Raw genomic sequence first — 27,614 nt, 5'->3', positions numbered from 1 at the left:
GATGGGGTCCAGGAGTAGAAGACCAATAAGTCTAATAAATACCTAATAAAGTGGTCACTGAGTGTATATATTTATTTCAATAGATTGATCAATTAAAACACATTCCTTGTTCACATAACAATAAAACTTTATACAAAATCTCACACTTTGGTGCAGAAATTAAACAGTACACATTTCAAAGGATGAAATAGCATAGCATATTCTGTAAAGTATTAGCTTATTCTGCGAAATTTTGGACACCCATTTTCCGAATATATACTGTATACTACGTATATATGCCCCTGGGTGTGTACAGCCCTTTTGTATTTCATTTTTACAACTCTTAAGATAACGTTTAAGGGCTTACGATATAACACGAATAGTTGTTTCATTTTTAGATGTTTAATTCAACTGGAATGAGAGTAAAAGTTCAATGTGATTCCCCTTCGTTTCCCCATTTTAAGAATGAGAACCACAGAAATATTCCGTGGTGGGTAACTTCGAACTCGTCACTTCCGTTATTGTAATTTGCGTGGTGGGTTTGTTCCGCCCACTGCGTAGCTCGCTATATCTTCTTACAACGACTGACTTTGACACGGCCTGCGTGTATCATAGTCGTTAAGGCCATCACAAGGACGCAGAGAAGTGTTTCTACCAGCTGCGGAAGGTATGTAACGTTAGCTAGCTAGCTAAATTATTGACATGAAAATCCGTAGCCCTAACTAGTGATACTGCTTTGTCGCAACGCCGTCAACCTGTCATAACGAAACCAAGTTACCAAACTTAGCTAACGTCATTGCGATTTAGCTATTCCAAGTTAGGTGTTTTGCAAGCTAAGTTGGATAATTCGTTTTAAGGCGAGTATAAGTAGCTACTGGGAGCTAAAAAAAATGGTTTATGCGTCACGAAAAGCAGCTAGTCTTATCGTGACGTTAATTTAGAGTTAGTTTGCGAGCTAGGTAAGGTTAATTAATGGTTCGGGTTCGCGAGCTCGGGATCTGCCTGTCGTCTTGTTTAGCTAACATTGTGTGTAACAAATATTTGACATGTTTTGTTGTTGTGCAGTCGTGTGTAACGTTAAGCACTGGAGTTGCATTTTTAACCATCAAAAGTGTATGCATTGCTAGCTAGATTTTTTGGGAAATTCATAATCAACGTAATGCCCGTTGCAGTTGACCTGCGCCTTAAACAAGTTAGCCTGTAGTTAACTAATCTTGGTAATGCAAACCCTAAACGCACCATTACGAATAAAATATCTGCATGAGTGCATTCCAGGCCCAGCCTCATCTCTAAACGTTTACACCTTTCCCTTATCTCCAAAAGTACACTGTTCACGAAGCAGGAAGTGACACCCAAGTAAACCATCACAAGAATGCCTTGTACTTAAACATTTGTCTTTCCTTTCAACTGTACAACGTGAGCAAAATACACAATTTTCACTAACCACAGTGTTCGTACTCAATATATTTATTGGCTGTACATTAACCCGGTGTAATGTTGGTGCCAGAAAGTATTTCGATACCTGCAGTGTAAGTGACAATTGATAGAGACACTAATTCTGAGATTTAAAGTACATACTGTACAAAGTGTAATTCCAATCATGCTTTCTCCAGGCATGAGAACGGTTGCATTACCATAGTCATTCCTCACCTTGGCTTTAACTTTAACTTACGGCAGTTTGCTGCTGCCATAATTCTGTGAGAAGTGAACTGTTCACGGTCCTTTAATCATACAGGACTCCAGTGAGCCTTTCCCCCAAATTAATCTGCCTGGTGGCGGATGACCTTATTGACTGCTGTTGACATCATGTGTTTATGACTCGAATATGCAATCTAAAGTGACACAGCTCACATGTTTGTCTCAGTTTTGAAATATGTATGAATTATAGTAGAGTGGGGGTAGAGTAAGGCCTTGTGTTAGACTGCGCCATTCCTCCTCCTCATGTCATCGTTCCATGTCTCAGGGCTCTATACTAACACTTTTTCCAAGGAGCACATGTGATAGAACCCTGTTTCTCATGCCTACTTTTAGTTTTTGGTCTTCTTGTGATATTCAGTTATAGAGTGAACAGAATTTACACTTTTATTCTTGTTGATTTGGGACCTCCATCTCTCAGCTGTCCATTATGCCTGAGGAACAAGCTCATTAAATTGCCTCCCATATAAGTGTGAAATGTCACTGTCCACTGATGATAATCGTTGCAAGGAGTCCTACTAAAGTTGCCTCCAGCAATTGAAACGTAATCTATACAGCCATTCTGGCTTCTGTATATGAAGAGTAGGTGGTGTAGTATCATGTTTGTTAGTAGTGGCTGATGTTACACTGAAAGCTATATGTTGAAATGTAGGTAAAAATGTGAATACATTTTTCTTTATGGGATGACAAAGGACATTTATTTTTGTTTAGCATCAAATGCATGATGACTGTGTTCAGTATCAGATGCAACAACTGTGCTATTGAGTTTGAATAGGGAAACTGCGTTTCACGTGTAGTGAAACCTTCCTCAGACAGACTGCTGCATTCTCCTTTTCTAACTATTTTTGTGGTCGGTCCCAATTGATTCATCAGCACTGACGTGGTTCACTGGTCATTTATGTCATCAGTTTCTATCTCTTCCCCCTTTCATATCCAACCAACATTTAACTGCAATTGCCATTCCATTCACTGCAAAAATGTAGACTCCACTTCAGTTGACTGGTCAGAGAATAGCTATTATACCCAGAAGCCTGGAACCCAGGCACCATTTTTTATAGCTAATATTTCTTCCAGTCACAAGTGGGTGTTCCAGCTCATGAAGGCATGGTAACTTATTCCCAAGCATGGGAGATAGCTAGATTTTGAGTTGACTTCATTCTATGTTCTTTTCCACCTGACTCCCTTGGCCAATTTTGCTAGGTTAAAAACATATACCTAAATTGCAGAATCTACTAGTAGTAATTTACAAACAAAAGATATAGCCTATGTGTACACTTGGTAAATTCTGTAATATGTACATTGTATTTGTGAATATACTGTTTTTATTTTTATCCAGTGGTGCCCTGTTGGAGGATTTCAGCAGATGTATCATAGTCCACTTGCACTTGTAGGAAATTGTCTTCTTGGATTTTCTAAAAAATAAAAATACAAAAAAAAAGTTTACATGAGGAGATTGTTGTAAGGAAATCCATTTCATTGATCCACTTGAAAGATAAACGGTGTTAGCTGACCACTTGTCAGACTGGTTTTCTGGCAAAACAGTAGTTGTGAAATGGCCAGAAAATGAGTTTGCTAAAAAATGTGATAATGGGAAAGCTGTCTGAAATGGGCACATTTGATCCCATCATGGTTTTTCCCATCACAAAATAATGTTCTTCAATATTCAATGCTCAATAGCTATTTATTGCAAAGTAGCCTAATCTAAAATCAGTGAACATGCTTGTTATGCAAGCTGCTTTAACTTGATGCCAAGATTGTATGTTTCCCATAGAATGCCTGTAGCATAGTGGTTAAGGTAAATGACTGGGACACGCAAGGTCAGTGGTTCTAATCCCGGTGTAGCCACAATAAGAGCCGCACAGCCGTTGGGCCCTTGAGCAAGGCCCTTAACCCTGCATTGCTCCAGGGGAGGATTGTCTCCTGCTTAGTCTAATCAACTGTACGTCCCTCTGGATAAGATCGTCTGCCAAATGCCAATAATGTAATGTAATGAATAGCAAGCCATGTTGCTTTAACCATAATATTCACATTGCCTTGAGGAACAGGTTTTACTGCAATATCCACCGTGTATTTGCGTTGCCAGGCGTAGCCATGCTCAGCCTGGGTCGGTGTCCCCCTGGCACATTAATTACTTTGCATCGAGCTGTGGGAGAGAGACTGCAGCAGTGGAAAATGAAACTGCAGCAGTACTAGGGGAATTACACACGGCATTAACCTTTCCACTTTGGGGAACCACCTCTAACAGTGGTCTATTATAACTGGGGAAGGGGATTCTCATTAACATTTCTCAGAAATTTCTTTCTTTTTTTTCTTTCTGGGCTGTGAATGAATTTGTAACCACCCTGTCCTATTTGTGGAATTAAACTTTTTTTTTCCTGCTGTGTGGGTAGTTTGCCATGAGAAAGCAGTGTGCGTTTAGGCCTGTATGATAGCTACATGCATGCGTTTGCTGTCTGCTCCCTATGCTGCAGAGTTTTGGAGGCTGCTGCTGGGTTTCCTTGCGTAATCCTTGCCACACATGATTGAACTTCCAATGAGGCCAACTTAATCCTGTCCTTGCAGGCCTCTTTCTCAGGGCTGGTGATGATGAATCGACCGTAAAGTGATGACTTTCTCTGCAGGGTTCAGGGTGCAGAAGTTGCCGAAAGTGCCAAAATCAATGTATTCACCTTCGGCAGGATTTTATAGGTCCCAGAGATTATGTACACTGTATTCATTTAAAGAAATTGGCATTTACAATTTAGACATTTAGAAGGCATGTTAAAAATGCTAAAAGTGTATTTATTAGTGTTAATGCAAGTGCAAGATATTGCCTACCACCCCCCCAAATGCCAAAGAGATGATTATTTTTCTGTACTGTGCAAGAGTTGGCCAATACTGCGGGCAGTGAATGGGTGAGCAGATCACTCACTCCCTAAAGGTCTGTGTGCGTTAAGGTCTTTGACTCACTGCTAAACAACGAAGCGTTGCTCACAACAGAGCCTACACCTACATTGCGGTCCTTTGTGTTCAGCAAGGCTGGCCAATCCTCTTTGCTTGCGTCAGAAGCAGGAATTATGTAACATCACCCCACCCCCCCTCCCTCCACACACACACACACACACCCCTCCAGTACGCTGAGTATGTAGGGATCGACGGGAAAAGCGCATGTGAAAAGAGACTGTGATCAGCAATTAAGAGACCCGAGCTTTCAAATGCCAAGCTGAAAGAATGTGCGCCATTCCGCTTTGTGTGACGGTGGTCTCGCTTTGACGGTGCCCACACGAGATGAAAAGAACGGCAGTCCATTGTTTCCCTCTGCTGAGCTGAAGTGACAGCCAATCCAGAGCTGAGATCGGAATGTACTCTCCACCCATCACATGCTGCAGGCGCGGCTTGCATGTGACTGCAATTTGGAATGACTCTTAAAGGGACAGTAGCCCCAAATCATGATCGGCGTGTTGCCATCGTGCATGGGTGGTGGACTGCTGTGCCGTTGAAACTTTAAGGGCTCTTGTGGCCATTTAGCCATTATAATGCTGTTACATAATGTTATAAATTAAAGGTTTTAAATTACGACTTAAGTTTATCTCTTGTGAAAATTTCAAGCTAAGCCCCCATTGGCAGTTCTGTATGGATATACATTTTTTTGGACCAATCAGAAGGTTGAATGAACTTGCCCTTAATGATATACACTATAGATTTGGTTGTGGACATACTTAAAATGTGCCTTTTTAATGAATTAATTTGCTGTTAAAAGACTTAAAAGGATGTCCGTGTCTTTGTCTTTCTTGCGTTACAGACCTTAAATCACTTGCTCCTTGTCCATTCTGAAATCTCTTACGATGGCTGGATCCGAGCACGACAGGAACCTGGAGACTGACAACTGCGCGGACTGGTCGGCCATGGACGCCCGGCGGCGGTCCTTCCGTGACTTCCCCCAGCAGGTGTCGGCGGACAGGCTGGCGCGGGCGGGCTTCTACTTCACGGGCGACGCGGACCGCGTGCGCTGCTTCAGCTGCCGGCAGACGGTGGAGAACTGGCGGGCGGGAGACGTGCCGGCCGAGCGGCACCAGCAGGCCTCGCCCGCCTGCAAGTACCTGAGCTGCACCCACCGCCTGGGCCCCGGGGCCCTCATCAACGGGGCCGACTACGACGAGGAGGCCGAGGACATGGAGTACCGGCTCCGCACGGGCGAGGTGGTGGACGAGTCCACCTTCCCTCTGGTCGCCCACATGCGCAGCGAGGACACCCGCCTGCGCACCTTCGACTCCCGCTGGCCCTCCGCCGCCCCCGTGCGGCCCCGGGCCCTGGCCCAGGCGGGGCTGTACTACATGGGGGAGGGCGACCGTGTGCAGTGCTTCTGCTGCAGGGGCAACCTGGCCGGCTGGGAGGCCGGGGACGAGGCCTGGAAGGAGCACGAGAGGCACTTCCCCCACTGCTTCTTCATCCTGGGGCACGACGTGGGCAACCAGCCCTCCCAGCTGGGTCCCGAGCAAGGCGGTGGGCCCCCGCCCTCCATGGACGCCTTCGAGGACCGCCTGCGGAGCTTCAGCGGCACGCAACACTCCGTGGACCCCGAGATGCTCGCCAGGGCCGGCTTCTACAGCTCAGGTAGGCCGTCAACATTCCTGTTCCACAGCCCGCCTGTTGTCATCAGAAGACAAGCATGTGCGTGCTTGTCTCGACTGGTTGTTCTGCCAAATGTTTTAACTGCCAGGGTTGTGTGCTGCACCCAAAGCAAGAGAAAGCAGTTGATTCAGAGCTGAAATTTAAATAAGCACCACTGGAAGCAATCAAAGAATCAAAATGGCTTCCTTCTTTCACTGTGATGACGACGGCACAGCTGGGTTTTAGCCCTGATAACACGGATGCGGTGAAGGTGAAGTGAAATGTGGGGTCATTGGGATGAATGACCGTTGATTGCTTTGGGCCGCTGCAGGTGCGCTGGACCGTGTGATGTGCTTCAGGTGTGGAGGGGGCCTGAAGGACTGGCAGCCTGAGGAAGACCCCTGGGAAGAGCACGCCAAGCACTACCCAGGGTAAATGCCAATACTCCTGGACTCAGTGCGGCCTCCTGCATACAACATGCTGTGTGGCTTATTTGTCCTTTACCTGTCTTATGTAAAACAGGTGCAGTTTTCTGCTGGAGGAGAAAGGCCAGGAGTTTGTGAGCAGTGTCCAGCTGCGTGACCCCCGACAGAGCTCCCTGGTAATGACCCGAACGCGCCTGCCACTTCCACAGCTAGCGTTTTTACAGTTTACCAAAGTCCAGCCCCCACTTACTCGCCTCCTGTTTTATTAATGTCATTCAATTTTAAATATGAAAGGGGCACTGTCGATTTAACTTTCATTACATTTTTGGTCTTGTTTTAGCTCTGAAATGACCCATAATCATAAGCAGGATGCTACTTTTGAACGAGTTCCATGTATTACCCCTGTTGGGACCACATTGTGGTAATAAGAAAGTGAAGGAAGTAGCTAATAACAATGTTATGAATCTATCAAGTGGAGGTGAAAGAACAACTTATATTTTACAGACCGTGTCCCACCAGAATGGGTTTTCGCGACATGAAAGAGGTAAATATTTTCTTCTCATTTACGAGCCTAAAAATTCATTACCATAATTAGAGGAATTATTTTTTAAATTCTATTCTAAAATCGACACACTTGCAAAAGAGGGTGCGTGTCCCTCAATGTGTCTTTCTGAGTGTCAATAAAGGTTGATTGATCATTTTTCATTTATATTTAATTGTGAATGCAAAGCTCCAGGTTGTGTTACCGGCGCAATAGGTCAATGAGTAGGTTTTCTGTAGAGCGACTATAGGCTAACGGGGTCTCCTCCCACAGAGCACAACGTCATGCAGTCAGAGATTGCCCTGCGGGCAGTGGACATGGGCCTGGACCCCAGTAAGGTGGAGAGGACCATCCTGGAGAAGATCCGCAGGACGGGCGAGGGCTACACCTCAGCGGACACGCTGGTGGAGGACGTCCTCACCAATGCCATGGAGATTGGCGTGGAGCTGTCACAAGCTGAAGGTATGTGTCTTCAGGGTGTCCGTTTGCCATTCCAGTGTGCAAGAGCCCTGGAAGCCTCTTGGGACAATTCAGTTGGATGTGCTTTTCTTCTCACGTTGTTTGAAATTAACTGCACAAAGACCACTAGCAGATGACAGGCAAACAAATACATGTTTACAATTAATCTGTTGCAGATTTATTTTTATTTATAATGTACTTTTGTTTAAAATTGCATGCTTGTCATGCATAAGGAACAATCTATCATAGTTTTAGGGTTGTTTATAGAGGCTATTAAGAACGCAAAAAATTATATTCATTTAGTTTCTGTAGTTTTTGATGGGCCTAGTTTTTGTGTGCAGTGATACATCTGACATCCTTTACATTTCTGACCTTATAATAGCTTGTAGGCAATTCAGGGAGGCGGTTAGTAGGCAATTCAGTTATCTGAGGAAAATACACTTCAGGCCATTCAGGATTATCCCTCCCCTATAACTCATGACCCGCAGTTTGCACCACTGCCCTAGAGGAAAGTGGGGGCACATCATAGCTAATTGACAGTTCTCGTAGTGGGACATTTAGGCTTGCAAAAATACGTTTTAAAATACATTTAAATGACTGAAAGGCAACTGGCAAGTGTCACATTCAACTACCAAGTTGCTCCTTTAAATGTGTTTTAAACTGGCATTCCCCCTAGTGGACAATAAGGCTATTTCAGGTAAACAATCCAAAGCCGATTATACATCTACCTTGTGTTCAGGTTCCCTTTGTTGTTTGTTTGTCTTATTGCAAACTGTGGTAGCAACTAAATTATAAGAGGTTTGCTTTTACATTCAAGCCTTGCCTTTGAGAACCTTGCTACATATTTAAAATTAAAAGGCCAGTGTCTGAGGTCGGTGGTTTGTCAGCAGATTAACCACCTATGCTTAAAAGGAACTGTCAGAGACATCTGTTGGCTCACTGTTTCTCGTGTGTCAGATGAAGACCCCCTGGAGAAGTTACGGAAGCTGCAGAGGGAGAAACAGTGCAAGGTGTGCATGGACAAGGACATTGCCATCGTCTTCATCCCCTGCGGACATCTGGTCACCTGCGAGAGGTGCTCTGTGTCCCTCAAGAAGTGCCCCATCTGCTGCGCTGCCATAACTCAGAAAATAAAGACCTACATATCCTGAGCCCGCTGCACAGCCGAGAGCCTGACATTGATTAAAAGATTGCTTTCCAGACAAGTTTGTATAAACCTTTGTTTGGGACTGCTGTATGTGCGTGTAAGAGAATCAGGAAATATAATTAACATAATTAATCGATTTTATTCTTTTCATGCTCAAAAACAGTGTAAATAAGATGACTCTGAACTCTCAAATATGTAACATGATTTCAGCACAGAGCATTGATAAAATTATGTTTTCTATATATCCCACTTGTCATGGGGTTCAGAAGCATCTGTGGTCATTCTAAGAGGTATCATGACTATTTTCTATATCTCTACAGCATCTTACTGGAAAGCTGCTATTTTCCTAGTAAAGGGGAACAGATTATTTTTGGACCATGCTGTAAATAACACAAATTGTGTGTAATTATCTGATTTATGTTTTCTGTTTTTATTTATTCATGTGCAAATTAAAGGTAATCCTGAATAATATTTTTATATATTTCAAATGTAATGTTGATTCATACATTATGGTATTTCACATTGTCTCCTGAATTTATCTTGTGTGGCTGTTTTGTCTGCATTTTGGTTTTATAGATTTGGTCTTTGCTTTGTGTTAATTACACAGTGGATTATTAAGTTGACTAAAAGTATACCTACTTGAGGTAACTATATACAGAGCTTTACGCAGTTCACTTCAAGCAAACGATTTTAATGGTTGGAGGTAAAGGTTTGTGGTGATCCATTTCCTCTGCTTTCTGACCCAAGGACACCTTTCTATCAAGTCAAAAATAAATGAGTCATGTAAAATTTTGACTGCTGTTGTTTTTATTCCCTTTTTTGTTTTTATACATTATGTAGACTGGGCCCAGTCTTTGACAAGCTGCTGTCTTATGTAACTTGGAACATGGTCTTAAGTGTATGGACAGCAGTAATGTTTATGTGAGCCATTAGTCTGTAGATTCTTCCAGATCAGCCTTCAGCTGTTTCCACTTGTCCTGTTGCTGCCTTCAGTTGGAGAGGTTCACCCTACCAGGCTGGAAAACCATTCTGAAATAATGTAAATAATTTCTTATTTTAGTTCATTATAAATGGGTATTCGTTCAGTTCTATCACCCAAAGACAAAGTGTAACAGAATAGACTACCTTTACTGCTGAGAAACAACAAAAAAACCTGCTTTCAAATATGCATAAGAATTATCTGATTTTTCCAGGTCGCTACCTGGATAGTGTTGCCGCCCCCCAGAGACCAGAAAAGCACGCAACACATTTTGGCCTCGCCTTCACTCACACACTTGTATTTTTCAATGTTGGGTTGATTTCTTGATTTATATACTGCCCTACCCGTATTTTGACCACTTGCATCCATCTAAGGCAACATGCTGATGCAGTGGATAGTAGTGTCACCTCAGCAAGAAAGTCCCAGGTTTACATTCTCCCTGTTTGTGTGGGTTTCCCCTAGGTACTCCAGTTTCCTCACACAGTCCAAAGACATGCAGGTTAGGCTAAGTGGGGAAACTAAGTTGCCGGTAGGTGTGAGTGAATGGTTTGTGTGCTCTGCAATAGATTGGTAACCTGTTCAGGGTGTATTCCTGCCTCTTGGGGAATACTGCAATGGATATTCCTTTGCTGACCAGGAATAAATGTTAGGTAATGGATGGATCCATCTCCATTTTGCTCATGAAATGCACTGGCACTGTGAGTTTAATTCCTGTTCCTCATTATCGCTAACTGCAGGTACTAACAATTTGTATTGCATATGGATGTGTAATGTTTGCAGTAATTCACTTACCTGCTCTAAATTGATAAAAAGGTCCTGATGCTTTATTATGAAAGACATAATGACTATATGTCTACTATTTTGTGTATACTACATGCAATGAGTTCCATAAGGTTTGGGACAAAGACATTTTTTCTTGATTTGGCTCTGCTAAACAATTTTATTTTTGTAATCTAATAATTCACTTGTGGTTTAAGTGCACATTCTCTGCTTTTGGTTTCATCATTTGTATATTACGACGTTTTTATACATAGTTCAGGGGCATTCTGGGCCATATTCATGTTATGTAAATGAAAGTAGTCATGTTTAGTACTTTATCAAATAAAATTACTGCTTGAACTATGAAGCCCATAGAAATGACCAGGTGCTGAGTATCTATCTCTGGTAAAGCTCTGCCAGACCTGGAGTGCAGCCATCTTCAGCTCTTGCATGTTTCCCAGGCTAGTTTCTTTTCAGCTTATGAAACACATGTTCACTTGGATTCAGATCAAGTGAATGACAGTGACAGTGACAGCCAGTCAAGAATGTACCAGTTTTTGACTTTGACTTCCGTTTTTGCTTTAGCAGCATGTTTGGGATCATTGGCTTGCTGTAGGATATAGCACTGTCCAATTAGTTTGGAGACATTTGCTTGAACCTGAGTAGATGTTTTTCTGTACACCAGCATTTTCTTTCTTTAGTAACCATGCATGGCGAAACCTTAGCACTCCTACCACCAGGTTTCTCAGATGGATGGGTCCTTTGGATCCTTTCTCCCTCCACACTTTGCACTTGCCCTCACTCTGATACAAGTCAATCTACCAGGCCTTTGTGATTACTGAGTTCACCAGTGCTCGCTCTCTTAATGATGTTCCAAACAGTTGATTTTGGTAAGGACTAAGTCTGATTGTTTTTTAAAAAAATTTTTTTTTTTTATTCATATTATTTTTCAGCCTCATAATGGCTTTATTCACTTTCATTGGCACAACTCTGGTCCTCATGTTCACAAATGCTCTCTTATGCCTGCACTAAGGAAGCAATTGAACACACCTGACAAGTCAGAAACACCTGAGAAGCATACGTTCCACCAAGAATTGAAACCTGACAACCTTGTGGTTTGCTATCCCCTGTCCATAACTATCATAGTGTGCTGCAATTATGCAAAGATATGACTCATGTTTCTATATATGTACTATATGTTCTATACTCAGTACTATATGAAGTGATATGGGTTGAGGCATTGTCACCTGGCCTGTTCTCTCAATTATATTACGTTATAACCGTGGCTTTTTACAAGGGAAACAATTTTTTTTTTTAATACATCAGGAATCTGAGGTCGCCATGTTCACATCATATAGTGATCATATGTGATGGGAAAACAGCAGAAGTCATATCTGTGAAATACTTTTTTGTTACAACAATTCTCAGGGAGTATTACCTGAAAATAATAAGGCCTTTGCACTTTGACCTTGGGAGTAGCCTACACATCGCCTGACTACGGATTAACAGAGTCAGATAGGCAAAATTGAACAGCAAGCACGATTGAACATAGATAGCCTTATCAAGAACGAAAGAATTTCAGTTTGCTATAAACGTAGTAGTTTTGGATCGTGACTCTCAATGTACTGCTTTGTCTTTCCTTAAAGGTACAATAGGTCATTTCTGACTTCTAACGGTCAAGAGAAGAATTGCAGCAACAAACACCTTCAAACTTCAACACCGTTTATCCCTCCCCCTTCTCTGGAAACGTGCTGATGTTGAAGCACCATTGCCTGTGACAATTAGAACCAATTTCCAACCAATGAGCTTGAATTATTGTACAACTATACAATGTTTTGGTACAGTGTCGAGCCGTCAATGGTATAGTTTGAAACCAGAATTTAAGCACTGTAAACACAGGCAGAGGGTGAGTCAACATGTCAGTGAGCCATTGATACAATGGTCTTGTAACAATGTTTTAATCCAAAAATCTTACCTGTTGTACCTTTAAACTGTGAGCCAGTGTGACCACTTACTCATGATGAATCTAAAGAAATGACAAATAAATGTTTCTAAGAACTTAGGCCAGACAAACAATCGCTTATTGACTTGAACTATGAGTTAAAAGGTCATGCTGAAGATGTAGGCTATATAACCAACCTATTTTCACGCTTGCACCTTTGTAATTCAATTAGATGTTTCTTTCGCCTGGACCTAGTGGAGCCAAAGGACCATTACGTGTTATTAAATGTAAGTCGATATATGCAGGAGATAAGCTTTAGACACCTGCTTGCCTCGTCGAGCATAGGATACAATTGTCTCTCGGGAGATTAGAAAAACATCCACTGCGCTATAAAAAATATTTCGAACAGATGTCAAAATATGGTTGTGAAATCTCAGAAATAAACTGGTGTGGTATATTCAGGAAGTCCCTGTGGTTATCGCAAACGGCGGGTGTCTGTGCATGCATGTGTGCGCCAGTGTGTAAGAGGTGTAAGCTGTGCAAACAATGTTTGATATAGGTGCAAACTATACCGCCTTAAATTAGTAGCCTACATTTACAACACTAAAATAAACCGCTTTATTAAATATTCAATAGCCTTTTCCTAGTCGTTGAAAGCGCAGTATTGATCTATATCTTAATGCAAACTATGTTTTACTTGATTGGATACTGTTACAATCCGAGTGAATATATATAAAAATAAAGAACACATTATACAAAAACAAAAACAAGACAGGCTTGGCTTTAAATCCTTGAACATGGCCGAGATTAATCTTTGACGTACTGTACAGAACGAGAAAACATGTCTCCGCTAGATGTCAGGCGGTCCACGGAACACAGGCTGTGTTCCTTCTGGTCACCAGGTGGCGCCTCTGCAGCGCAAGTATCCCTTCTCCTCAATCATCGAAACAACAAACCGAACAGAGCAAGCGGGGTAAAGAGAGTCCAAAACCGCCTCTGACCGCCACTTTCAAACTCATCTGAGAAATAGCCAAGAAAAAATACTACAGCAAGCATCGAAAGCATTTAAAATTGGCTGAAGATCGCAAGTATTTTGGGCTTGATATCAACGACAGGGTAAGTTGTAAAATGGCGGAGAACGTTCTGGAAGTTTGTTGGTTTGTGTTTTGTTGGTAGCTTGCAAGCTAGCTAGCTAGCTTAGCTGGCTAGCTGTGTGTCGGAGGTTTGCGTTTCGGTGTCAGGAAGGGGAACGCGGAAAGACGGTGTGATTAGCTGGCTATCTTTGTAAAACTAGCTGTTTGTTTTTTTACAAGTTTGCCTGAACTGTTGTAAAAATGTTTGCTTTATCGTGCGGTTAATTTCTTGATTTTAAAATTATCTTTATCCCCCTACTTGCATCGGAAATGTTACAAACGTGACAGCCGCGGAGTTATTGAAACTCTCAACTCTGAGGCAAGATGGAGGACACAAGGACGAGATGTTTTCTAAAAATGGAATTATGGTTGTTGTGTGTGTTGTCAATAAATTAATTTATGGAGTTTTAAACGAACAAGTTAGGTATTTTTTACGTTTTAAAACTGCCATTGGCACACCGGTATGCAAAGAAGGCCAGCAAATAATATTTAACAGTGAGCCAAGATGGAGAATCGGAGAACAGCTGCTGGGCTGGCTTCAAGATGGAGAATTTGTGCCCCAGAATATTTTTTTGCTTCGCCTTTTGATTATTTTGATCTGATCATCAGATAGATTGTAGGTGGACGTTGTAACCATTGGTCGTATCATTAAGCGTACTGATTGATTGTCCGTGTGGTGAAATGAGCACACCGCCAGAAATATGATTTTTATTGAAAGGAAATATGGAGGGGGTTGTTTTCATTGGCTGGCCAGCTCGCTAGCTAGCTAGCTACTTCGGTTCAGCTACCTAACTTAGCCTAGCGAATATTAGCTAACGGCAGCTAGCATTGCGATAATTTCACTCACTCCTGGCCCTTTATTTTGCTTGTAACCCATGATCCACATTACAGTAAAATGGCTGGTATGTAGCTAGCTAGCTAACGTAGTTAGTATATTTTAGTTCTCTGGCTAACCGTCATTTTAATGGCGATTAGTTAGCCAGCTACCTAACGTCAACAAGAGTGCCGAACTGTTAGCAATTTAGTTTAAGTTGTTGATAGCTAGCCAGGTAGCTAGCTAACTGTGCTAACTGTTCTGTCCCGACTATCGGGGCAATGCTAGCTTTGTGAGCAAGCTAGCTAGCTGACAAGCAAGCAGGCATCTCGCAGTTTGCTTAACGGTAAGGCCTGAAGCTTATTGTATATTTTGACTTCACCATAAACATTTTTATCTAGGTTAGAGATATGCAAATAATTTAATGTCTCACTATTCCACCTTTTATTTTAAAGTTCCCACGGAAACGTAGCCAGCTAATACTTAGCTTATCTGCAATAACTTACGTTCAGTATTGCTTTTGGCGCCACTTTTACATAAGTTCTAGTTCGTATATATTAATGAGCTATTTTTTTTAGTTAAGTTTCTCTTTGTTTGTAGACGTCAATAAGTCCGTTGACTACTTACAACTAAGGCTGAATACATAGTAGTGAAATAACGAATAATATGGCTTTCAATCAAGCTTGCTAGCATGTTACATTGGTAGCTAATGTTACAGTAGAGTAACGTTAGAGCTATGCTCCAACACGTCGGCATAATGCAATTTGCACTAGCTAGCATGGCATTTGTAGACCTGATAAGTTATATTGAATGCAACTTAGTCTGAGTATATAGTTAACTGTTAGCTACCTGTTTGCTTAAGTTAACTTGTGTCTCCTGATCCCTGTGAATGTCATTTTCAGCCTGATACTTGGCGTTACAGACTGCAGCTAATTAACTGTTCATTTGATAGTGTTTATTAGGCTACAGCTAGCTAGTTCGATGTAATTCACCCAGCGCTAGATATACATAGCTTCATTTCATTGCTAACTGGACAGGTACGTTGGTCTTGACTTAAATAGCTTGCTAGGCTTTCTGGGGATACTTTACGTTTGCGATTTGCATGGTTCGCAGGCTACTAGCCGGCTAGCATGCAGAAATCAACTATCATATCGGTTCGATTGAAGTTTTGGCAACGTGTCAAGACAAGTTGCGCTCCACACGTTTGTCCTTATTAATACTTTAATATTTTAAATCCACGTTTGATGGAAATCACTTACACATTTAACTACTTTTTCAAATGCATTTTGTTTGTTATAAAGCATATAATTTGACTTCAGTTTAAACCACACCCTGTTCATGCTTTGAAACGGTCATGATATGAAAGGCGGGTTGATTTACCCCAGTCACTTCCTTAACCGGGATTTTTTGTTGTTGTTTGAGCCGATTTATGTTACACACTTCGTTGACGCGCGGGCATGATTTCATTCCTATTCATTGTGTCATCTAATGCTTGACTTCTTAGGAATACCCACCGTAACATTTAATTCCCGGTTGCTTTTAAAATGCGTCATTATAGCAGTTATGGCCGAGTCTGTTGCTTGCTGCTCTTGCCGTTTCGGCTTGTTTACGTCTGCAAATATTAATGGTTTCTTGTGATTGGCTGAGGCGAGGAAGCAGGGACTACGGGGCAGCTCCTTATTTGGCGCGAGAAGGCAGTACTTGCTGCTTGCAATTGTCCCATGTTTCTTAGAAACGGAGGAAGCGAAAGCCAATAAGCAGACTGAATTACGTGACTGACCGAAGTGGCGTTCAACACGCCCGTCTGTTTTATATCCAGCCGTGGCTATCTCTCACTCAGCTCCGGCAACAGACGTCCCTTCCTTTTTACAACGTCATTAAAGCAAAGCCTGTACTTGTACACTGTATATTCTATTCAACTTCACGAGTACGTCAAATGCACGTTGTTACTGTGTAATTATATCCCAGTAAATTTATGAGATTAAATAAAATGCGGAGACATTTTCAATAGTTTGTTGAATGATATAGTTTTTACTTTCACAGAGATGGCTGACAAAATCTTGCAAATGCATGATGGATACATTTTTGTGATTCACCATTCAACTGTCAATTGAAATGTTCTGTTGCAGTTGTCATAATCTACAACTAATTCTAATTGTCATTAGTAGTATTGTTACAACAACAGTGGTGCTACTACCATCCACACTGGTAATTATAATTGTGCAATGAAAGCACATTATTAAAATCCAGTTAAATTTTTATCTAAAAGAGAATTCAGTGTTTTCTTATTCCTAACCATTTGAGGTGCAAGGCCACACGTGATTTGAATATTCCTAATTTGGCCTAAAGTCTTTCTAATTTATTAATCTAAACTTTTTTTTATTGTTGTTTACATTGTAAAGCGTCTGGTACAGAAATTTAAAAGTACAAACCAGCAGCCTAAAACCGAAAGTCTTGTGGCTAGCTTCATCAAGCTTTACATAGGCTCTACATTAGTTCTATCTGGTTAACCTTTGGCAGAAAGTATTATTGTCAAGCGCCGTTATCAGCTCTGCAATGGCAAAATAGGACGCAAAGAATATTGGTGCCGCTTGAAGTACTAACCCCAGATTGCAGTTTTGACTTTGCTTGTTTGCGTTGTTGTGTGTGGGAACTGAAATTCAACAGTAAGAACTGAATTTGAAATGTAATTGAATGTGAATTTTGAAATTGAAATCAAAAGTGAAAATCTACAGTGAAGTGCATCCAATTTAAAATGGTGAAATTCAAGTTCGAGTTATGCCATTCAAAATGCATTTTTAAATACAATAATTCAGTTCCCAAACTTAAAATAATTTAATTATTTTAATACAAATTCATGTTTTGCAAATGCAGTTTCAGCTGGCGTAAATTCCTGCCCATAATGGTCAGTCAAGTCATACAACTAAGATAAGTATTTGATTGAGTGGCTGCTATGAAATGGCTCTTTGTCCATTATCTAACTGGACATCAACAGCTTTGTTGCATTAGGACAGTTTGGTACAAAAATGTGTCTTTTTCCTGCTCTAGAAGCAGAATTGATATTATTGTTTATGAGAAGTGAATCATCACTACTGACTGTTATTTCCCTTTCCTCACCTCCTGTGCTCATGAAGCTTGCTCATTTCAGAGACCTAAACTGTGATGCCTACCATATTGTCTTATGCCCTGAAATGACCATGGAAAATCTCCTTAAATGCCCATATTATATCTGTTTGGTACAGACAATGAAATATTATGGGGAAAACTAAAGTTTCTAAAACATGAAAGAATCAACTAAAAGCCTCTTTAAGAAAACCTCCAAAATTAAAAATAGAAGCTTGAGGCTTTTTGAAGTGCCATAGCTGACAGTTGTGTGGATAGCATTCAGAAATCAGAAGTGAACCATGTAACTCCGCTTCTGCATACAGACAGTTGCTTGCAACATGATTGGACCTCTGTGGTTTTACAAAAGATTTTAATTTTTTTGTGGTTGTAGAACACATTGTGGATGATTTGATGAAATAATTTTCGAACCCATTTCGATTTGCTTGTCAGTGGCTTTTAGACCACTAAAGCCCAAAAAAAGCAAGAAATTGGTACTGATTGCCTTTAACGATTGCCTTTTTGAATTTGTGTTTTTAAATATTTATACTCCTGTTTTTTCTCTTGTCTTTTTGCATTTTATTTGTTTTGTTTACTTAATAGATTTTTTATTTTATTCTTTGTTATCTTTTGTGGCATTGTTTATTTTTATGGTTTTTGTTACTGCTGCAATGTTATACAATGTTAAACAAATAAAGTTGTTAATTTAAGTTTGCTATAAAATGCATCGTATAACCGGATTCGGGCAGCTTGTCAGATGTGAAAGGCCTTCAACTCTATGTGACAAGCATAAGCTAGATAGTCGCCTTAACATTGAACCCATGATGAGTTTTCAGGACACCGTTTAAAATGCTTTTTGCCCAATGCTCTTTTATATGATACCCTATAAAAGCAGTCTGCGCTGATAGGTATCTGAGACAAATAAACCAGCAAGAAAGTAGATGCGTAACATTTATATGATTATTGGGCATATACAGAAAGCCAGAAATACATCCTTCGGCCACTTCTTTTTTTTTTTTTTTCAAGTTTGCACTGAAGCAATGCCCATTATGAAAAGAGTGTTTTAAGGCTGGGAAAAGTCGGCCCCGTCTTTGACCTCAACATGAGGCCGGTTTTGGGTAGTAAGTAAGTTTATTTTTCCATGCTCAGGTTGACATTACTGTGGAATTGCCCTTAACTAACTTCTACCCTCGTGATTTCATTATGCCATACTACCAGACAGGCAGTGGGTTAATTCTCATTTTAAAAAGAAAACACTTGAGTCACCTCAAAAACAATGCAAGCAAACATGATTCATGCAGCAGCCGCTGCCTCACGGAACAGTTTGCCCGTTGCATCCCTGCTCATGCCCCAGCGGTGGCTTGGCCTTCCTTGGTGAGGGAGGGAGGGAGGGAGGGAGGGAGGGAGGGAGGGAGAGAGGGAGATCTGTATTGCTGAAAGGGGAGGGCAGCTGGAGTTCACACAGCTGAGTGTCGGTGTGAAGCTCACTGCCGCATGCCCTGCCAGTGCTGCTGCACAGGGATAATAATCCAAAGCAAGACTCTTGTTGGCATGCATCATTCTCCCTGGAACAGTGATATTGTGACAATCTCTAGCACCTCATTTGTGACCGATTCATAAAATAGCGTTTCATCTGTTCCCCCCTAGAGTTAAGTAGAATGACATTTCGCACGGATGGGATGGCACTCCCCTAAGTTAGTTGTTTTGGAGGCTGAGACGTTTCTGACTGTTGTGCCAGGAGTTGTTTAGAGCTTTGCAATCTTCTCCTGAGGCCCCTTAAAATGACCCCTCTCTGGTTGGGCACCCTAACCAGAATAAAAAGCTTGACCCTTCGGTGCAAAGCCTAAGCCTAAGCCTTGCATTGCAGTGGCTTCTTGTGATGGCATTATATAATGGAACGATTCAAAATATTGGTGTGCAATGTGAATATGAGATGAAAATGATCATAATATTACAAGGCATGCATGGAATTATTGTGGGCAGTGTTTGAATCACCCTTAGTGACTCGGAAAACAAAAGTATCGGTTTCTAAACTAAGATTGTGGCCGATATGATTATGCAAGAAATATGCGTCAGACAGGTGATACATTTGATGCGTTACTCTTGCATTATATATTGCAGTCGTTCAGTTTTCCAGAAGCTGGTAGCTTGGTATCGTGCTCTGTCTGCTGATCCTTAAGCAGCATCAGGTATAATTAACTTCTTGCACCCAGTGGGACATTCCGGATCATTTTCTTTCCCTAGGCATCCTGATCTACTCCTGGTCGATTTGGGCGATGTGCTCACATCTGTGAAACCATCCACAGTGATTGTGGCCCAAGATTATTGAAATTGCAGTGGCTTTTCTCAAAAATTGTGTTACAATTAGCAAAATTTTTTGGGTTGTTCTGCAATAAAATTGCATGAATGTTTGTAAAGTCCTGGAAAAAATTGTGATTGTTTAAAGAACTGACCAACAGTCATAATGGTTCCAGTGAGTATCTGGAAATGTTTTGGCGCAGAAGGCAAAGGCAAACCGAAGGCTCAGAAAAACAAATGTAGGCATAGATAATGCTGGTTTACAAAGTGTGTTCAATCTCTTACACTTCCATAGATATGAAAATAGAGATGACACTAATACAGTAAGCACAGAGATTAAATCAGAGCTTCAATCAGTCACAACGCAGTATAGCAAGCTCATTTATAACTGCTTGTTATATATAGTCCAAGTCTTGTTTATATATAGTCTACAACTTGTGTCTTTGTCACTGAATAGGAATGACCTCCGTCCACGGCACACCAAATTGTGGTAGCCAGGTATTTAATATTCTGGGCATGACCATAAATCTAGTGATTTGTATGTCTTAAGTTTTTCATTGGTGTTTATGCTGGCTTTCTCAACCAAATGTACACGGATGTCTCACAACTGAAGGCTAGTAGAGTCACCGACTCACTGACTGGAGGGCAGCAACACAGGTCTGGCAACTTAATTCCGGTGCGAAGAGTATGTTTGCTCTCTTTTCTTGTGCCAATAAACTTATTGTAGCTGGAGCAACTGTCAGTGTCCTGATGGGCCAAATATAAATCTTTTTGGTTTTGGTAGCTAGCTAGCATTTAAAGCTGCACTCTGCTATTGGCGCCAGATTGCATGCGCTGCTTAAAGGTACATTAGGTAATTTTGAACTTCTGACTGTCAAGAGGGGAATTGCAGCAACAAACACCCTCAAACCTCAACACTGTTTATCCCTCCCCCTTCTCTGTGAATGTGCTGATGTTGAAACCCGCCACACCATTGGCTGTGTCAGTTAAAAGCAATTTTCAAACAATGAGCTTTACAATGTACAGCTATACAATGTTTTGGTACTGAGTGTTATTCTGTCTAGTGCATGTTTTGAAACCCGAATTTAAGGACTGTAAAGACAGGCAGAGGGTGAGTCAACAGGTCAGTGAGCCTTTTTCAATCATAGAAATGGATTTATAATGGTCTTGGACCAATGTTTTTAACACAAAGATCTGACCAATTGTACCTCGAAATTTTTGCAAACATTTGATTTGTGATCGGCAAAATTTGCAAGAATTTGTTTTGACCATTATATGTGGAACGATAGCAAGGATTGGACAAAATTTGCAAGCTTGGTTGAACTTGGTTGATCGCAAACTCCTGGAGGGACTGGGCAAAGCAAATGAGATGGGCAAAGCATCATCACCCCTTGACCAGAGATCTTCACATCTTCACACCTTCACAAGGTGTTGCATTACACGCATTTGTGTTGACTTGGGCTTCCTTATATCATCTATTTTTCTGTTTTTATATCAAGATTACAGCAAGACAATTAGCTATAACATGCCCCCACTTTCCACACATTGTTGTTTGTTACCATAGCTACCTCCGTATACGCGCTCATCTTGGGAGACGATATTTTCACGAGCTATATCTGAGTATATCAACTATCGACAGCTAAGGTAAGTTAAGTTAAAAACAGAACTATAACGTCCTCATGAAAGCGAACTAGCTAGCTAAAGTTTGCTATGGGAGATGTTAATGGTGACTGTGGCATATGGTATTGAATGCAGGCTTCATACTACTATGCCTTTAAAATCCTGTTAAAGCCCTACTATGCAGGATTTCTTTCTTGATTCGCTCCTGTGTTTATAACAAAAACTTATTTTATCCCTTCTCAACCCCTTGCCTATACTGCCAAGATGAGGAAGGTCACCCTGCGGTAATGGGTTGGGTTAGCTAGCTTTAGCTAAACATAAGTGGGGATTGAATGGACCTACACTAGCTGCTGCTAACGCAGCACCAGTGAGCTTCAGTCTGCTCTAGCCTGTCTGGAAGCAGTAATGCAAGCACGCATACTAGATGTGTGAAAGGTTAAATGTTTAACCGAAACTGATTTCTAAGCGTTAACAAAAAATAACCAATATTTTTTTCTGAGCGCAAAATCGTGAGCTCAATTCAAAATAAATGCACATTCACCTCCAGGTCTATTATTGTGGTTCTCAACTATTCTAAACTAGCAATTGACAAGCTTCAGTAGTTCGAGAAAGCAATCTGGCCATTTCAGGGGGTTTAAAATGCCAACACCGCAGGCAATTGAATGCTACAGTATTAGTTTCTGTAATTTCTGTAGCTGCTGGTTGACTTGAGGCTTATTGTAATGTTATTTTGTTTCTTGCGGTTCACAAAAGATCCATGTTTATTAGTTGACATGCAAATTCAAACTATGGCAAATTTCTTTTCACTATGCTGTATCTACATAGAAATAAATAAAGCAATACATTATCATTAGGATATTTATCCATCAGATATTGAAAGCAAAAATCGCCTGCTTTCAGCGAAAAATGGACACGTGAATCTCGCCACCATGATTGTCCCGCGCCATATAAAAAGCATTGGCACATAAAATGCAACTTTACCATTACATAAAAATCAAATTATATCAAATTGTACAGAGGGCTGTATTGGCATGAAAGTAAAATCATTAGACCAGTCGCCTATGGTGAAATAGACCCGGTGTTATCATATTATATCAGGCAAATATTGCGTGACCGCATAATTTTAAGTGCACAACCCCATCTGTAACAAAGCAGCATATTTACAGATTTCATGCCAATCTGGTCGATCAGGCAGAAGCCATAGGGAAGAGGGATGAAAACATGAAGACTAGTATCAGAGTTATGGCAAGAGCCAAGTATGGACGAGAGAAGGAACTGTTGAAGATCCAACGCATACCACCTCATCTTTGAAACACGTTGGAGAGCCTGTTATGGCCTGGGCACGTATGGCTGCCAAAGGTATTGGCTCACATATCTTAATTGATATAACTGCTGATGGTAGTAGCAGGATGTGTCTATATACTTCAGATCTGCTCATTTTCAAGCAAATGCCTGAAAACTCATTGACTGGCGGTTAATTCTAAAGCAAGACAATGATCCTAAAAATACTGCGAAAGCAACAGAATTCTTCAATTAATGTCCATTGTCTATTTGTAAAAAAGTCCCACTGTTTAATGGTAATGTTCCATCAGTTAGCTAGCTGGCCAAAAACAAAATAATTTTACCTAATGTTGCCTAAATATAAAAAAATATATGCCACTTTCCATCACATAGTTACTTACCTGCTTGGTTTGTGTTACTGCCTGTGCATTGCTATTAATTGTAGCTGCCTACATAAGTCCATACCTGATTTGGAGGGGTTCTCAAACTCAATCCTGTTTCCTGAAATACCTCTATGTTTTGGCAGTTGGCCGACTTTGCTCAAGGTAACATAAAGCTTATTTGAGAGACTTGATCCTTTGTGCAGTGACGACCTGTCATTTGTTAGCATTTCTGCCTCCAGTTAGGGTCTGCATGTGAATTATGTCATTGTTGTTTACAGACACTGAGAGGGTCGATTGAAATGGCAACTACAACCAATGGGCATTACTTGACATGTGATGACTCGTTTGCATTAGAGTTGTGACGACAACATTAATTGTAGCCAATGCTGTTAATGCCTGCTAGAAGGCCCTATAACTAGCTTGTCGATTGCTTGTCTAGAACGTAAGCAGCCTGACAGGAAGTAAAGCGCGGCAGACACAAAAAAAAACTTTTTCAATTGTCCGATCATGAAGCATGTGAAAGGGAATGAGTCTGGTGGCTTAACTTGGAATCGGGACTGCCACCACAACTTTTCTTTGGCTATTTTTCTATAAGGAAAAAGCAACTAGACTATTCCCGCAGCAAAACGCATAGCTACTTTTAAAAATGGTGCAAATTGTTCATTTGGATGGGGGCTATTTGTCAACAGTGCAGTCAACACTTCCGCTATATAGCCATTGGCTTGATAATTGCTCATAGCATAAATTCATTGTGTTGGACAGAAATGTTTTCGGTTTTGGATATGTTGACGAAACCGAAAACATTTAAATTGAGTGTTATTTTTTACAGTCACATACTTGATGGAACACACCCCTCTGGTATAACATGAAATTAAAAGATCTTGTTTCCTTAAGCATATTTCAATTTATTGAAAGAATGCCAACAAAACTGCATGTCAATGCATTTTTCAGAATATGTATTCTTGTATTTTCTACTATCACTGTGAAGCACTTGTACCAAAATGTACCAAACTATTATATCTTTATGCATTGCTCCTGTGTGTCCTGGAGTTATAGATGCAGCAGAGTGCAACGCATAATCTTAATGTGAAGCGTTCTCCAGTCAATCTTAGCAACAGTTACTATGCTAACTAGCTATGCTATTTGGAAAATCCTTCATATTGAGATTACGCATTGCCCTCTTAATGCTGTTACACTCTGATCTTCTCAAATTCTTACAGATAGTAGATTGTAACATAATGTTCCAGGAAAGGTTCCGTCTGTGAGATTGGTAATGTTTTGTGATTAATAATATATGCATTTCAGAATTTTAGAGCATTTCATGGTGCCTATCCCAAATATAAACAATTCGCTTCATTTTAGTTGACTTGTCATTCCCATCAAATATTAATTGAAATATGAATGCTTTGTTTGACTCATTTTTTGTGCATGCCAATTAATATTTGAAAGCAATTCCTGTTAGTAATGCCTTTGCCTCATGAATTTTGGTGCATTTAATGATGAGTATTGGAGGGAAAAATTGTACTACTTTCTTTGTTGTCTTTTCATATATATAAAAATGTTTTATTCTCGCTTCAAGAAGTCCCTATCGGATAGCTAATTATGGAAATCAAATCAGAAATTAACAATCAGTAAGAATCTTCCTGTCCATCAAGCTAGCATTAGTCTGCTTAATTTAGCTAGTAAATCCAAGAATTTATGGGCCATAACCCTTGGCAAGCTAACTTAATGCCTCTAATGTTAACTAATGGTTATGTTGAAGCGACAGTTATTCCATAAATTATCAATAAACAGACTCAGAGTTTGTTACACTGGCTTACTCCAAATATTTTTTTCAGAATACTTCTTTGTAATCTGTCACTGTCTGGATGTAGTGTGTACTCCAAATTTTTATTTGCATTCTTATCATCGATTTGAGAATGCAACAGCAAGTGCTTTGCAGTGCAGCTTAAAGCTATTTGCGCTCCACAAATTGTGTCAGAGAGCTTCCCAGATTAAAACGGGCGTTAGCATTGCTTCTGAATCCTGGAGTCTTTTTATGTCATTTGGTGTGGAAACGCTGCTGTTAGTCTAAATATTGCCATTTTCATCTAATAGCCAACTATGACTGGGAATAAGTCTGCTTTGGCCCTCACCGGTATGGTGGGCTTATGGTCGTAGACAACCATATCTAAACAAATTTCACAATGTAATTCTTATTCAGTGAATTTTCTAAACGGTAGAGCTTCTTGTTCATTTGTTTGCTTTTCCGTAGCTCATAGACGGCTATGTTCATAGGACAATGAGGCCTCTATGAAGCATATTACAGTCACCCCATGTAATTGTAAGAGCCGACCCATTTGAGACACAAGATGCAATGAGCTTTCGGTCATGACATGACAGTCATGACATTTAAACTAGCCACAGTACACTTCTTATTCAACTTTGTGTGGGGAAAAAAAAGAAAGAAAAACCAAAAAGCAAGTTTTTTAAAATGTATTTATTGTAAATGCACATTATAAGGAGAGTACCACCTGCGTAAGCTGGTTGGTCATAGTTAATGGGAAACTATATGAAATGGTTCTCGTTGTTTTTCAATGAAGGCTGCAGTGTTTCCAGCCCTCTTACTGAAGCATGCTTATCTGCTGCCTTGCTATCACTCTGTTAGCCAGCAGTCCTCGTGTTGAGTCGGTGAAAACGAGTCCAAGTCAAAATTACCTGAAGCCCAGCAGCCCAGCCTTCCTAATTGCCTTAGATTCGGTGGGGGACATCATTTGTAAAACGTGAGTTGGCAGACATACACTCTGTTATTCATGGTGAAAAATAGCCGGTGGAGTTCAGTCAAGGTAACCCCGGCATCTGCGGTTGAGCCCACCAATCTTGTAGAGCGTCCTTAATGTGCTTTTTTGCTCTGTTTATTATTTACTTGTGCGCCTTAGTCAACACGCCAGCCCTCTTCATTCACCTCCCTATCCTACCTCATGCTGGCTGGGAAAACAAAGCTGCTGTTAATTATTTAGTATCGACCCTCAGAATATTGGTTTTAACCCACCAAGCACAGCGCCAATTCGAAGGCTGTTCTGATTTTCGATGTTGACTCGTGGAAGTCCCAATAACCTTTTGGTTGATGTGTCATTCACTACAGGTTTCATAACAAAAACATGAATTCGAAAAGTTTGTGTCCGTGTAGGAAAACGTCTGAAACTTCAGGCCCATTTAGCATGTTCGAGACCACTTGGCTCGTCCTCTAACACGGTGTGCGTTTCTGCAGATGCAGTTCCCGCTAGCGCCGGTCCACACGCAGCCACAGCTGCCAGGAGGCGCACCTGCAGCGCGACTGAGTCCTCGCAGAGCGCCGTTTGGCTTCTGTAATGAAAGCAGGCACTGAGCGCCTTTTGTGTGCTTAGTGGGTCACAGGTGTGCTGTTCTCCTGCACCGTGCGGAGAGCGGGGCTCGACCCCGAGGAGCCGGAAGAGCAGGTGACGTTGGCTACACCGCAAGGTAGCGGGGTCATGCTCGTCTGAAAACAATGCTGAAGAGTTTGGCGTGCGTGCGATGTCACAAAGCCCGCTGACCTTTTAATCTCTGCATGTTGATTGGCTCTGGGCCCTGTGGTTGGTCTACTCATGAAATGCGTGTCCCAGGCGTCAGTCTGCATCTCTGAGAGGTATCTAATAATAAGGGACGCTGGCTTAGGCACTGCTGTTCAGTGGAGGATGAAGCAAGAGTGAATGCAATGAGTTATGGCTCCAGATGGATTCCCTCGTTCACTTCCTTGTTTTAGGTCTGTCAGGTAAATCAGTGAAACCCTCCTCCCCTCCACAAGTAATTTTGCTGGATTGTTTTATCTCAGGAGACAAGTGGCAAGTGCTCACTTACAGTCCAGCCCACGTTGCCATGGGCCACTTATCTGAGAGATCTGTTCATCTTGTTTGAAAGAGGAGGCGGTGATTCACATAAATGCACAGAGCTTACCGGACAATATTCTGAGCTGTACCGGGTTTTTGGGGGATTCACTCCGTGCCCGTCTGAAATGGTGGCCCCCCCCTCACTCTCACTCTCACCCCCTCACTCACTCCACTGCCCCTCTCTGCAGGTGTCGGCACCGCTCGAAGCCTCGCGTCTTCTCTCCTGAGATGGCTGCATTCCTGTGGTTACACATTACACACCCGGTTAACCACTGCGGTTTACCAGCACACTTTCCTTTCTGCTGCAACCAAACAGCACATGCGCCGCCAGCCCTATATGACTAAGTGTCTAGCCTACGACTTTTGAATCCCAAGACACTTTGCCTGCATCTGACATCTGCCGTGATAAATATTTGCGGTCGGAAAGCTTTAGTTACATTTTTTTTTCTTCCTGCTCTTTTCATATTTTTTCTCAATGGACTTCCACAGTTTTTTTGGCTTTAAAGGGCTGAGCTGTGCTAGTGAATTTAGACTTCGTTTTCCATGCCAAACATGTGGTGTCCATGCTTGCCACTGTTTT

The 27,614-nt window shown here is 41.2% G+C and overlaps 2 protein-coding genes across 2 annotated transcripts in view; both read left to right on the top strand.

The window, feature by feature from the left end:
* Positions 1 to 508: 508 nt before the first annotated feature.
* xiap (X-linked inhibitor of apoptosis) lies at positions 509 to 9,625 on the top strand. The gene is made up of 7 exons (XM_061235035.1): positions 509 to 646; positions 5,456 to 6,267; positions 6,596 to 6,695; positions 6,787 to 6,865; positions 7,194 to 7,233; positions 7,504 to 7,692; positions 8,647 to 9,625. Exons 2-7 carry the CDS (start codon positions 5,499 to 5,501, stop codon positions 8,838 to 8,840), a joined length of 1,371 nt encoding a protein of 456 aa, XP_061091019.1. The 5' UTR covers positions 509 to 646; positions 5,456 to 5,498; the 3' UTR covers positions 8,841 to 9,625.
* A 3,796-nt stretch (positions 9,626 to 13,421) lies between these two features.
* stag2b (STAG2 cohesin complex component b) overlaps positions 13,422 to 27,614 on the top strand; it is a 37,835-nt gene continuing 23,642 nt past the window's right edge. The window contains exon 1 of the mRNA XM_061233749.1: positions 13,422 to 13,632. The gene's annotated coding sequence lies outside the window, so the exon portion shown is untranslated. The remainder of the gene's footprint in view (positions 13,633 to 27,614) is intronic.

Source organism: Conger conger, chromosome 3 (genome assembly GCF_963514075.1).
Source record: "Conger conger chromosome 3, fConCon1.1, whole genome shotgun sequence".
Classification (NCBI taxonomy): domain Eukaryota; kingdom Metazoa; phylum Chordata; class Actinopteri; order Anguilliformes; family Congridae; genus Conger; species Conger conger.
Note: the sequence above shows the minus strand (reverse complement) of the source record. Positions and strands in the feature narration are given on the sequence as shown.

Bases quoted from the DNA above. Each gene is read 5' to 3' on its own strand.
- xiap (XM_061235035.1), top strand. From the start codon at position 5,499: ATGGCTGGATCCGAGCACGACAGGAACCTGGAGACTGACAACTGCGCG. The intron at 6,696-6,786 runs GTAAATGCCAAT...TATGTAAAACAG, and splicing joins CACGCCAAGCACTACCCAGG to GTGCAGTTTTCTGCTGGAGG. The intron at 7,234-7,503 runs GTAAATATTTTC...CTCCTCCCACAG, and splicing joins GTTTTCGCGACATGAAAGAG to AGCACAACGTCATGCAGTCA.